The 14,111-nt window shown below is 47.9% G+C and overlaps 1 protein-coding gene across 3 annotated transcripts in view; it reads left to right on the top strand.

Moving 5' to 3' along the window:
- Positions 1–11,219: 11,219 nt before the first annotated feature.
- B3GNTL1 (UDP-GlcNAc:betaGal beta-1,3-N-acetylglucosaminyltransferase like 1) overlaps positions 11,220–14,111 on the top strand; it is a 61,905-nt gene continuing 59,013 nt past the window's right edge. For all 3 annotated transcript variants that reach the window (XM_066236174.1, XM_066236175.1, XM_066236173.1), the window contains exons 1-3: positions 11,220–11,273; positions 12,433–12,549; positions 12,649–12,748. In XM_066236174.1, coding sequence (XP_066092271.1) covers positions 11,259–11,273; positions 12,433–12,549; positions 12,649–12,748 — 232 coding nt within the window. In that variant the 5' untranslated portion in view covers positions 11,220–11,258. The remainder of the gene's footprint in view (positions 11,274–12,432; positions 12,550–12,648; positions 12,749–14,111) is intronic.

Genomic DNA, 14,111 nt, shown 5'->3' with positions numbered 1-14,111 from the left:
CAAAGGGAGGGAGCCTGGCCCTCCAGGCAACCATCCCTGTGTTCTGAAAAACAGGCTTTTCTGCTTCCTCAGCCTCTCTGGTGTTAATCTGGGCTCCAGAGCCTCCAGCAGCATCAAATGGTGGAGAAACCTGACCTTGTTTTAGCATTTCTTTTCCAGTCAAGATACATTTCAGGAGGAATTTCACTGGGGGGTGCAGGGCAGGGGTGACTTCCTGTTCCTGATGATTTGCAAAGCTCACCTTTGTCCTGTGGTTAGGGGTTTGAAGTCTGAGTGGGTTGGAGTGATCAGACTGGAAAGACTTGAGTCTGCAGGCCCAAACAGCTGGGACAGGGAGACAGCACTCTCAGGAGAGCTACAACAAGGGGAAGGGCCATCCTCAAAGGTGGTTACATGTAAAGGATTGGTTTGGAGCAGCCCTAGAACTGAGCAGGTCAGCCCACCCAGCTAAAGCCTGAGATGACACTGCCCAATCACAAACAGTGATGTCTGCCTGAGACCCAAGGTCAGTTTTGAGGCTGGGCTCAGGGGTCCACTGTACCCCTCGCTGCACCCCATGTGGGATGTGGGCTCCCTGCTCCTATTACTGCAGGTGCCAGGGTGCAGAAGTGCTTCAAAAAAGGGACACAGTAAGACCACCACCCAGGCCACTGGGGAAAGGAGTCTGCTGGCTGAGACTGGGACCTGCAGCTACCTCTGTGCCCCAAAACAGTGTCAGCTTAGCACAGCAGTGCTTCTGGACCTGCACACCATCTCCCTCACAAGCAGCACCCAGGCCAGGCTGCTCTGAGGGCCTGTGGCTTCACACAAAGAAAGAGGTGGAGGCAGCTTTAGGAATCCCCCTTCCATGTTACACATGCAGAGACTGAGTGCTACTGGCCTAAGTGACCTGCTCAGGATTCCAGCAACCTGGATAGCTCTTGGGGGTATTATGCTAACTAAAGTGCAAAAACCTTATGATTGCACTCTTATGTGGAATATAAAACAAAAAAGTAACAAACTAATAAAACATACTCATAGACACAGACAACAAACAGGATGGTGGTTACCAGAGGGGAAGGGGGTGAATTGGGTGAAGTGTCAAAATAATATGGTGACAGGAGGAAACTAGATGGTGGTGAGCATGCAGTAAATACACAGATATTGAGTTATGATGTTGCACACCTGAAATCTATATAATGTTATGAACCAATGTTACCTCAATAAGTTTAATTTTTAAAAACACCCAGAGACTGAGGGACCAAAGGGGAAAGACTGTGGGGTGACACAGAACTGGTTCCCATCAGAGGCTCAGGACTGTGTGACCAAACCATCTGTGCCCAGGTCCCTAAAGCTAGGACAGCATAACGGTGCATACAGCACGAGCATTTGTCACAACCCATGGAACATACCACACAAGAATGAACCTACAGCCTTTGGTTAATAATGGATCAATATTTGCTCACTGACTATAATAAAGATCTTAGTATGGAGAGTCTGGGCAAGAGAAGAGGGAGGGTATAAGGAAACTCTTGTATGCTGCTCAGTCTTTCTGTAAGCCCAAAAATTAAGTCTATAAAGCTAGCCCTGGTCGGCAAACTGCAGCTCGCGAGCCACATGTGGCTCTTTGGCCCCTTGAGTGTGGCTGTTCCACAAAATACCACGTGCGGGCGCTACCTCAGTAAGGAATGTACCTACCTATATAGTGTAAGTTTAAAATATTTGGCTCTCAAAAGAAATTTCAATCGTTGTACTGTTGATATTTGGCTCTGTTGACTAATGAATTTGCCAACCACCTTATTAAGGTAACCTGTTTGTCTGGCAGTATTCTTGGCAGAACTCAGTAGGATCTTAGGAGAGGGCTTGGCCTTGCTGCTCTCAGCCATAAATCTGCCATGGCCCTCCCTCCTTGGGACACAGTCTCCTCTGGACTCCTGGAGGGTCCTGAAGCAGGAATTTCCAGATTACCCTCCACTTGACAAGCTGCCTACTGCAGGGTTGTGGCAACAGCAGTAGAACTGGTTCCACCAGTGTCACTCAGCTCCTGGAGAGGCCTCTCTGCATCTGCTGTGGGCCACCTGTGCTCCCACAAGGTGGGGGGCTGCCGACCCCCTCCTAGCCCTGTAAAGCCACCTGCAGGATGAAATGGGTCATGGTTGTCTGAGGCTGCCTGGAGACCATCTGCCCCACCTCCTTAGGACCTGTCCAGGAACAAAGAGACCCCTGCAGGATCCATTATAAACTGAAAGGGTCCTTACCAGATAGAGCTGGGGTTTTCCCAGGTGTTAAGAGAAGCTGGGGTGTGTTCAGGAATAGAGGGGGCTGGAGGTGGGGTGGGTCTTCCCAGTGCGACTTTCTCCTGGTTAAACTAGGAAGGGCACTGCCCTCACCCCCACCTGTGGGGGTACCCTTGCCCAGTCCTCAGCATGCTCCCCACATTGTGAGTTCTTTGAGCCACTAACCACGGCTCAACCATTGTTAACACTGGTATTTTGTGGCCCATCTTGAGATTTTCAAATGTGTAATGATGGTCATTATGTTGTTCAATGGCCAGTCACCTGAACCTAATGGTTGAAGAATCAGCTTCCTCCCCTAGAACCTGGACACTTTCCCAAAAACTGTTAAAGGTTTTTTCTAAACATGTCCAGAAAATTTTCTGTTTTAGCATTTGAAAAACACTTCAGGACACTTGCCAATCATTTCTGCTTTGCTTCCCTGTCACTGACATGGAAATACCCCCGCCACCCAGGACTGGTCCCACTAACCCCCAACCTCCCAGGTCATTTCTGTTTCACATATTCCCCTCTGAGGTCATTTTTGTTGACTTTCTCATAGGGACATAATTATCGTAATTGTGGCCCAATGACGTATCACAAGCAAACACTTGTAATTGAACATTTAGCAACTACAGGCAGCGGCATATAATTATGTGGTTGACAGCCCAGGGTGCTGGCGGCCTCATCCAGACACCCCTCACCTAATTTGCTGGAGAGTTTGGTTGTCTGTGCCCCAGAGAAAAATGGGCAGCCAGCTGGGGTGGGTGCTAAGGGGCTCCGGCCAATTGGCCAGGGGGCCACGTGCTGGGCATGGGCTTTGAGCACAGACCGACTGGCCCAGTGTTTGCCCTGGGTGGTGCCCATTGGGGGCTCAGAGTGAAGCACAGCTCCTGTAGTAGGTGGTAAGATTACCTCTGCACTATTGTCACTGTTGTTGGCAACAGCTGCCTTGGCCTTGGCAGCATCTCACTCTGCTTGGCTGTGAACAGGCCACGGGCCCCAGGGTGGTGAGCTGTAACATCTGTGCACTTGGTTCACTGGGGGCAGCACCCCATAAGGAAGCAGGCCCCCAGCCTGAGGGAGTGCCTGACCGGGAAGCAGAGCCTGACCCAGTCAGATCTGGGTGCCCCTGCTACTGTCCTCTAGCAGCTGACAGACCCTGGGGCTGCAACTAGAACCAGAAACTGGATTCTTCACTGAGCCAGGAGAAGGTATGGAGAAGGAGTAGCCAAGCACAGGCTGAAACTGAGGAGCTAGGACGTGCCCAACCCTCCCACAGACACAGGGCCTCGGAGAAGCGGGGCTATCCCAGTGTGCCCTGCAGGGACCTGGATGATGACTTGGGTCTGATGGCTCCTGGCTCTGCCTTGAAGGAGGGTGGCATTCAGGACCCCCCAGCCCACCTGCATACTTCAGCTCAGCCTTCTGTACCCCAGGCTATATCTTCTGAGCCACAAACAGATCCAGGCCTGAGCAGAAGGCCACCTCCTTCTCCAGGATGCTGGTGTCCCCCTCCTTGGTAAGCCTGATCCCAGGTAGAAAGACAGGAGGGACAGCCCTGGACAATCCCATACCACAGACCCCCCCCATCACATATTCGGAGAGTGAATGCTGCCAACAGCTTAACACCCCTCCCTCGCCAGGTTCTAACCTCACAACTCTTTCCCAGGGCCCCCAATAGGTGCAAGTTTCTGCCATCCTGCAGCTGCACACAGCCTGTCACCAAGGCTCTCCACGCTGGGCTGGAATAATCCCCAGGCTCAGAGGCTCTAGGGTGGTGACAATGGGAAGACAGTCGTGGCTGCCAGGGGCCAGGCCCAGAGACCCGACTTCTGTGGAAAGGTACAAGTCTCACCTTCCACACCCTCATCCTCCACCAGGCTCACTGCTTCCAGGCCTGCTTCCCAGACAATGTAGGGCACCATCATGGTACCATCAGCATAGTGTGAACCCTCCCAGAGATACCAGATCCCTCAATACAGTGAAGTTCATATTTGTATTTTCTCAGCTGTCCTCAAATGTCTCATATAAACAACATGGTCCCCACTGGAGATGGGCCTAATGGGAGCCTTTTTGGGCCCTAACCTGGCCCAGGTCTCTGGGCACTCACTGCTAAGCACAGCACTGGAGCTCACCATCCTGGTTAGATGGCCCTGGGGGTGCTGAGATGCCTGCCCCATTAACACATTAATTACCAGCCAGACCTGCTGGCTGCTGGATACCATGTGAAGGGGACCTGTCTGGCCTGCTGTGTCCAAACACAGAGGCCCATCAACATCAGTTTGTCCAAGAATCTGGGCATCTAGAGCAAAAACAGAGACAAGAGGATTTCCGGCCGTGAAGTGAACAAGGTGTGAAATCCCTTCCCCACCCCTTGCCCCCAACTAAAGGAGAAGGCAGGTCCTATTCAGGCTCTGGCAGCTGAGTGGCTAAGCCCCAGGCTGCCTGAGCTCTCCCCTCCCAGGCCCCAAGGGAAGCTGCATATGCCATGGATGGGGGTGGGGATGAAGTGGACAGTGCAGTTGCTTCCTGGGAACAGCCCAGCTGGTAAGATCGTCCCTGCATGGCCCCAGCTATGAGCCCCAGAAACACTCAGGCCCTCCCTGGGTCAATTTTGACCATGCTTCAGTGACTCAGCCAAGGCAGCAGGCAGAGTGGCTATAAAACAACCTGGTCCAGAGCCTGTCAGGTGGGGCCTGGTCCCTCCTATGCAGTTACCCTTCTGTCCGCCTGGTCCAACCCCAGGAAAAGGCCACATTGGATGGGGGGGGCAAGGCTGCCCCCTGCTGGACAGGCTGAGAATAGGCCTGTGAGCCTGGAGTGTGGGAAGTGAGGTGATACCAGGAGACCATGGAGAAGGCCAGAAGTCATCGCTGCTGCCAAAGGCCATCATCCACTTACCCTGAAGATTCCATTGGGATGGAGAAGTGGGCCGTGGAGCATGGGTGGGAGGCCATCTTCTCCATGAAGGTGGGAAATCTGGTGAGCTGAGAAGGCCTTAGTTTCCCCAGACACAGGGCTCAGGGAAGGGTGCTTATAGGTGGAAACCCCACACAGGCTGGCTGTGGAGTGGGGGTCCTGGGACCTGGGGAGGATCCAGAGGGGTGATCACAGGTGCTTGGCAAACCATGGAAGCAGTGTTGATGGGACACAGGCAGGGGTCAGGGAAGAGATAGGTGTTGGGACTCTATGTGAGGGTGCAGGGGTGGGATTCAGCCAATTCACAACGGTTCAGCAGAACCGATACCTAATTTTTTGTTGAGTTCGGTGGACCAGTTGTTAAAATGACTCTTATAATTAGGGTTCTCTCTAAGGTGGGTGCTTGGGTAGCCACCCAATATGGAAATCACAAATTTATATTCCTTAATCTTTTTTAACATTCATCTGTGCAACAGTGTGTTCTAAGAGTCCGTAGTAATGTTCACTCCGTTCCCAAACAGTGAAACCAATAGGAAGCCAGGATAAAAACAAAGAAAATTGCAAGTGAGGATGCCAATTAAGAAGCAATATGGAAGGAAATATCTTAAATGACAATTTTATTGGTTTTTGTCAGGTATTATTTAATATTTTTTCATTAGTATTTTAAAACTCTTTCTTATAATCTCGTTTTGTATACCTCTTTTATTGTTCTTACTTAAGTATTAAATGCATGAAATAATAAACTAACTTTCGGTGTATTGTTATTTTATACTTAAAATAGTCATTAGGACAGAGAACTGGTTGTTAAATTATTTGAATCCCAACACTGGTGGGCGGATAGTGTAAGGAGGGGGAGAATCAGGTTTCCAGTGTAACATCGGGACATTGACACCTCAGGTCACTAACTTGGATAAATGAAAGGTCAATTACCCAGGGACTCTATGTCATCACAAACTCCTTCTTCTAGCCCGAGAAGTCAGTGTGATATGTGTTGCCCTTAAATAAGTTAGAGGAAACATTTATTCCAGAAACCGGAGATGGGCAGGGAGAGCAAGGCCAGAGTGATGACTTTGCTTCAAGTGAATGAGAAGCTATGAGTGGGAAGACCCAGTGTCCACAGCTCCACCCCTCCCCATCTGAGGAGTAGCCAGGCATTGACTGAAGAATGGCTCCTCTGATCTGGAGCAGCTGCCAAGTAAGACCAGACTGACTCTCCTCAGGACCCTCAGGTAATGCCAACTCTCCAGCCCCGTGTCATAATTTAGTCCGCAGACATCTTGATCACTATTCTTCCACGATATATCACACCGGTCCCCTAAATACACAGATGCATCTTATGGAATGAAAATGCTGAGTAGTAACACAATCGCTCTGAGCTCACTGGTGACATTTGCACCTCATAGGGTGGTAAACAAATACAATTACAGTGTACCTGTAAGACTAAGGGGGGCTTTCACCTGACTAGGTGATGGCACAGTAGATAGAACATCGCCCCGGGACACTGAGGACTTAGGTTCAAAACCCCGAGGTCAAAACCCTGAGGGCACCAGCTTGAGGGCAGGATCATAGACATGACCCCATGGTCATTGGCTTGAGCCCAAGGTTTCTGGCTTGAGCAAGAGGTTGCTGGCTCAGCTGGAGCCCCCACTTCCCGTCATATGAGAAAGAAATCAATGAAAAACTGAGGTGCTGCAACTACGAGTTGATGCTTCTCATCTCTCTTCCTTCTGTCTGTCTGTGTCTCTCTCTAAAATTAAAAAACAAACAAACAAACAAAAAACTAAGGGGCTTCCTATGTCTGTGAAACTCCCAGGGGTCCAGTGATTCATCCCTCTTTTGGGGTATACTATTTCAACCCATTTACTCAGTGATCTGAAGAGCCGCTGTTTTTGAGTGTGGTCCAGACAGGGGAAGCTGGACAGCAGGTGCAGGCTGTATGTGTGTGGGCTGCTCTGCCTCATGGTCACGGGATCCCACAGATTCAATGCTGCTTGAACATTCATTACAGCACTACACCTGCACTACAGCAATGGTTTTCAACCATCAGTCCATGGACTAGTGCTAGGGAGTCTCTTCATACAACATCAGGGTGGTTTTATAATCTTCATACAACAGCAGGGTGGTTTTATAATCTTCATACAACAGCAGGGTGGTTACCTCTTTCATAGACCAGCACCAGTCTGCAGACAAGTGGTTTAAAACCACTGCTCTATAGAACTTGGAGTCCTTAAAGGGTTCTGGTTCAATCAGTTTAGTTGAAGGCCCCCACGTGATTAGAGATGTCCTTGGGAATAGCATGTGTATAGCGTCCCCTTGGCCATGGATGTTTGCTCATCACGGTCCACGCTTGAGCCATGTGGGACCACATTCTGCAGACTATCCATCCCCCCATTCTATGCATAGTCTCCCTGGAGCATCAACCCAGTCACCAGACCCATATGGCCCAACTTCCTGACTTGAAGCAGAAGCAAGAAGCATGGCAGTTGAACAAGGGCCAGGAGGCAAGAGAGAGAATGAAGCTCATCCAGCCTGGTTCTTCTGGTCAGAGCCCCAGAGCAAATGCCAGTTTTACAGGAGGTATGGAAGCACAGTCCACGCAGTGTCCAGCACCTTCTGAGGAAGGACCTGCTCTTTTGTCCATGCTGCAGAGCTGCAGATGGCTGGTGAGCAGGGCCAGCTCACAACTCACTTCCAAGTTCCCAGCCCCACCCTTGGCAGCCCCAGGAACCCCCAGGATTGGTGGTATACAGAACTGCTCTCTTATTTTGTTTTGTTTTCCATTTTCTTGCTCACAAATGTGATTTCCATGGATCCGAAGCACCTCAGCGAGTAGTTTTCAATCTTTTTACACTTGGTGATCTGTGAAAATAGGAGAATTATTTCAGGGGCCACTGAGGCAGAAATCATCCAGAGTATAGGCAAATTCAACTAAGATAATGAGTGTGTAATCTTCAAAGAACATCAGGGTGGTTAACTCTTTTGCATACCGGCACAAAATTTCTAGCAGACTGGCACTTGACCTCGGACCTGCATTTAAAAAACACTGCCATAGATCATTTCCTGGAAAACCCCCATTTTGGAGAACTGCAAGCATCTTTTCCTTCTGAAAAGGTGATGTTGGGGAGGATCATCGAGCTTTCTAGCAAGGCAGCAGTGCCTGCCAGGTCCAGGCTTTAGCTCTCCATCACCCACGTGAAAAGTGCCCTCATGCCAGGTGGAAAGGGAGCTTTCAGAGGCACTTTCCTTTAGTTAAACCCACATGCATTTCTTGTACTTCCAAAAGCATCTGATCAGGAAGTACTAAACCTCAAAAAGCAAAAATAACTGCGTCTTTCCCCAAATGACTCTCTCTTTCAGCCACAGAGCACGTCTTTGACACCCACACCTGTAGGTTCTGGGTTACTACCAGCTGCCCTAACCTAACCCCACCTTGTTCCCAGAAGGACTAAAGTTATGCTTTCCTTGGCTAAGAGGCCTTTATCTGTGGCTTGTCTCTCTGAGTGGATTTGAAGGATCGACCTGAAGACCTTCTGGGCAACCAGACCAAATGCAACTTGAAATTAGTGGATCCCTGGTCCGTGTGCAGTGAAGTGGGGGCTTTGAGCAAGCCCCCTCACCTTTACAAACCTGAGACTGAGAGTGACTGGAAGTCAGGACACTTAGTACCTGATCAGTGCTCACAGGGTCCATGGGGTGGGATGGGATGGGCAGAGGATGCTGAGTGAGTCCTGACCTGGGTATTCTCAGGTGCGCCCTGTGTCAAGAGTAACAGACACTTCCTGCCAACCTGCATTATGACTTTTGTTGTCACATTTCTTCATTTTAGTGGCTGATTGGAAGTCACGGCAACATTCTGTGAGGCATAACAGGTGAACAGGCCAGAACTCGGTCAGTCACCCTTTCCTGGCAGCCCACGGGTTTATGTGCCTCCACCCTCACCTCCATTCACAGTCAAGAAGCAGGTTTCAGTCACTTGGGGCAGGTGAGCAAAAGTCCCACCAGTGAGAGACCGTGTGTGCAAACTCTTCACCTGTCCATAGCTCCATGGTTCGTGTCCCACTTGGCTCCATAGGGTCTCATGCTGCTTCCTCCACTCTGCGGATTACGTGACTCCGCAGCTAACACGTAGACCTTGTGACCAGGAACCTGAACGTCCCAGAGCACCTGCATGAAGCTTATCACCAACGCCTCTAATTTCAATTAACAGATCCATAATTTATAGATCTCTGCAAATTTGTAAATATTCTCAGCTAGTCTGCTGTGGGCAGGCATGGAACAGAAAAAAATCTCAACAACTGATCCAACCTTGTGCTTTGTTGAATGTCTGCATGGGGCCCAAATCCAGACGGCAATGGGCCGGCCAGAGCCTTTTTAGGGGCAAACCCAGTAATGCCCAGTGTTGCCATTATTAGTTCTTATTTTTCTGAATCCTTACTTAAGGAAGCACAGCAGTCATGTCAACAGGCGTGATGGACAGTGGTAGAAATACCAGACTTGTCCTCAAAGGTAAGAGTATTTTAGAACATTTCTTTTGACATGTTTGCAAAAAGCAGATCTAACCAAATTTTTATTAAGGAGAACATAGTGTAAAGCAAATTTCTAGGAAAAAAAGAAAAGCAGATATATAGGAAGCCGGACACAGGCAGCCAAGCCCAAGTCTGATGCATGTGATGTGGGGGTCCTAGACACCATCCCTCTGTGTTTTCCTCCCACTGATAACTGAGCCCTAGTTCTGAAGCCAACCCCATATTTTGGTAGCTACAATGTGACTTTTCACCAAGTCCTTTTAAATTAAACTATTCCTACTCCTGGAGAACATTAGGTACTGGAAACAAATTTTCAAATAGCTGTGTTTTACTGTAGATAAAAGGCTGTTCACCTAAGAGTTTCAACTTGTACAACAGGCTTCAAAAATAGTGATGCAGTTTGAGGAAAAATTACATTTAAAGGGATGGATGCCGCCTGACCTGTGGTGGCGCAGTGGATAAAGCGTCAACCTGGAAACACTGAGGTTGCCGGTTCAAAACCCTGGCTTGCCTGGTCAAGGCACATCTGGGAGTCAATGCTTCCTGCTCCTCCCCCTTCTCTTCTCTCTCTTTCTCTCTCTCTCTCTCTCTCTCTCTCTCCCCCCTCTCTAAAATAAAATATAAAAAAATTTAAAAAATAAAATAAAGGGATGGATGCCTAGAACAGAAATTTTGGCTTTGTTATAATTGTTCATTTGTAGAATGATTTGGACTGAATCTTATTTTGGAGCAGTAAAAGATTTGTCATGGCAGCGATGGCTATAAACTTGCTTATTAATTTAGATGAGTTGGGACAAACCCTGAGTATGTGCTGGCACCACAGTGCTTGTCACAGCAGGTCACATTTATCTCACTTCTACATGTGCTGGCACTAGACCACCTGGCTTATGCCCAGAGCCCTATCCACTGTGAGAGGCATAAGTTGATTACGAGGCCTCCAAGACCCGGAGCACAGGACAGTAGGTGGGTCACGGGTGTAGGGTCCCTGCTGAGCAGAGAGAGAAGGTGTTTTAACAGAGAGCACTGTGTCCATGCCACCCAAGGCGCCTTCCTGGGACCTACCTCCCCAACACCCTTCCTGGGTCAAACAGGTGCCCTCCCTCAGGTCAGACAGTGCAGATGGCATGTCACCTGCCTCATTTACACATACAACCTTTTTCAAAAAGCTACCACCCCCAATTCCTTGAAGGTTTTAGATTTTAGGTCGTACCCATGCGCACACGTGGCGCCCTCTCCACCACCCATGTGCTTTTGTGACACTAGACTTTAAGAAATTTGGAATTGATGAACTCTCTCAGGTGAGGGCTTCCGGAGGCCAACGAGAGGACAAGAGATGACACCCGGGACATAGAGGCCCTAAGGCCGAGAGCCGACGCCGCGGCTGCGCTCTGGGTGTGTGGTTCGCGGTCATTCCTGCGGCTTTCGCCTCCGCTGGATCGACGTCTCTCTGCGCCAATCGGAAACGGCCTGGCCGCCCCGCCTCCCGCGCAAGCTCTTTGGGTCAAGGTGGGCGGGGCGGTCGTGGCTCGGAGGGCGGAGCGTCCGGAGGAGCGTGGCCATGCGGACCCAAGTGGTAGGTGGGCGGCTAAGGGCCGCGGCCCCATGTCCCCATCCCCTTCCCCTCCCCTTCTGTGCCCTCGCCCCTGCCTCTGCCCTCTGGGTCTGCATTCCCACCTCTGGGCTCGCCTAGGAGAGTCGCCGCCGGAAGCCACCGGAGCCGGCCCAAGTGCGGACAGGGATGAATCTAGGCCCATCCGTGACAAACATGTATCGTAGATCTTGAGTAGACATATTTCTCCTTTTTCTTTAAAAAGTAATTCCAAAGTGAAGGGGGCAGAACTGCTTTGGTGACACGCGGTGGGTCGGAGCCTCGGGGAGAACGTGACAGGGATGTGTTTTGTAGTTGTGGCTCTCTCAGCTCCGCACAGACTGTTCCGCACAGAGGAATTTTTCATGTAGCCCAGCTGTACATGTGTGCGTATTTGCAGGTGTCTGCACCTCGTGCGCGTGCACACTCCTGGCGACCTGCACGGCCAGCACGTACATTCCTGGGTGGTCTGTATTGTTTAACCGGCGACGTGCACAATTAGGCAACCATTCCCGCAGTCGATTGTTTTGTGGGCAGTCAGGTTTCACTGGTTTACTCCATACACTTCATGAATTCTTGTTTTACCTGGGCAGTCGGAGAAAAGGACATGACAAACTACTGAACTGCAGTCCCAGCACCCGTCCCCAATAAAGCCTGTGGACAAGGTTCTTAAAAGGGTTTCTTTGTTGTGGTTTCTCCAACTTCGTGGTTTACTGAAAATGCGTAACCCACCAAGGAAAAGACCAATCAGTTATCTTCATGACTAGGTTGGAAGATGGACAGATATGTGTTTCAACCAGAATGATTGTGTTTCTGACCGTTGATTGCAAAACATGAATTTGCCCTTGAATTGGGAACATTTTTTATACCTTTCAAATTGGTTTCCTTTTCAAAGCATCCCAAAGACTAGTTCAAGGAAATGTTAACACATACTAAATCTTCTGGAGCCAAAGACAGTAAAGAGCTTGGGAAGAAGGCATAATACAAGTTGTGTTTCTGCACATACTTTCCCTGGAAGCCTGATTCTGGGTTATCCAGTAACTCAGGCCTGGCCCTGTGGGAAATGAGCATGTGCCATGGCAGAGAGCAGTGGAGGTTGAGAATTCAGTCTTCACACTGTATTTAACATTTCTTTGAATTCCAGTCTGTGATCCTTCCCATCCACAATGCTGAACCCTGGTTGGAGGAGTGCTTGAAGTCTGTTTTGCAGCAGGACTTTGAAGGTTCCATGGAGCTCTCTGTTTTTAATGATGCCAGTAAGGTACTTATGAACTTCTTGTTGGTGATTTCACCCATGTAAGTCACGTTTGACTGCTCTGACGAGAGCTTCCTGACCTGCCAACGCCCCTCTTGCTTTCAGGACAAGTCTATGGCTATCGTTGAAAAATGGAAAATGAAGCTAGAAGGTTCTGGTATACCAGTGGTCATTGGAGGACACAATTCTCCTTCTCCCCGAGGAGGTCAGTTACCATGCTTAGCTTATTCAGCTATAATGAACGATTTTTTATCAACTTGTGTACTTATGTAGTTTCATGTTGTTCAAATCCTGGTGAAAAGCATCCTGAGTAACACTTGAGTTGGCCACTTACAAAGGACCTCTCAGACCTGAATTTCTCACTCTTTAGTAAGGTGCATATAATACTATTATGGTTCTTATTCTTTACTTAGCCTAACAAAAAGCCTTGGGTGTTTTAAATTCTGGTGCAATTGATTATTATTGGTCACCTCTACTTCTTAAAATTCTTTTCTTGTGATATTAGATGTAATTTTGTCCAATTTTAAAGAATCTTCTTAAAGAATGGACTTTTGGTCATATTGATATTCTGTATTGCCTATCTTTTCTGTATTGTCTGTTTTCAGTTTCCACTCTAGTATTATTTTTTTTTCTGTTTGCTTTGGGTTTAATTTGTTTTGTTTTTTTCCATTCTTAAGGTGGAAACTGAGGTTGTTAATTTGATACCTTTCTTCTTTTCTAATACAGGTATTTAGTGACATAAATTCCCATGTAACTATTGCTGTTGCAACATCCCACAAATTACAATGTTTTTATTTTTGTTCAATTTCCAAATACCCTCTAATTTCCTTTATGATTTCTTTGATTTATAGGTTATTTAGAAGTATGTTATTTAGTTTCCAAATGTTTAAGGGATTTTCAGGATATCTTTCTATTATTGACTCTAATTTAATTCCTTTGTAGTAACAGAACATACTTTGTTTGCCTTGAATCTTTTAAATTGAGTAAGATTTACTTCATGGCCCAGGATATAACCTTTCCTGGCAGACGTTCTATGTGCACTTGAGGAGGCTGTATATCTGCTGGTGTTGGGTATTGCCTTCTGTGAATGTGAATCAAGTTGAGTTAAGGACCTTTTCAAAAATCAATATCCTTGTTGATTCTGGATCTACATGGCCTGTCAATTACTGAGAGAGGTATTGTCATCTCTGATTCTAGATTTGTCTATTCCTCCATCTAGTTGTCAGTTTTTGCTTCCTGTGTTTTGAAACTCTGTTAACATTTAAGATTCTTAAGAAGAATTGACACCTTCATTATGAAATAACCCTCTTAATCTCTGGTTATATTTTTCTCTGAAATCTTTGTTTCATGTTAATATAACTGCTTGGGCTTTAGTATAGTATATCTTTTAGCTTAGTATATCTTTTCCATGTTAAAAAACTAAACTAAAAAGTTTTAGTCCATTTGTATCTTCATATTTAAAGGGTAACCCCTCCATTGTAGATTCTTATAGACAACATATGGATCTTGCTCTCTTATCTAATCTGATAATCTCTGCCTTTTAATTGGAATATTTACACTGGTTACAT

This window comes from Saccopteryx bilineata, chromosome 6, assembly GCF_036850765.1.
Source record: "Saccopteryx bilineata isolate mSacBil1 chromosome 6, mSacBil1_pri_phased_curated, whole genome shotgun sequence".
NCBI lineage: Eukaryota > Metazoa > Chordata > Mammalia > Chiroptera > Emballonuridae > Saccopteryx > Saccopteryx bilineata.
This window is presented reverse-complemented; position numbering and strand designations above follow the sequence as displayed.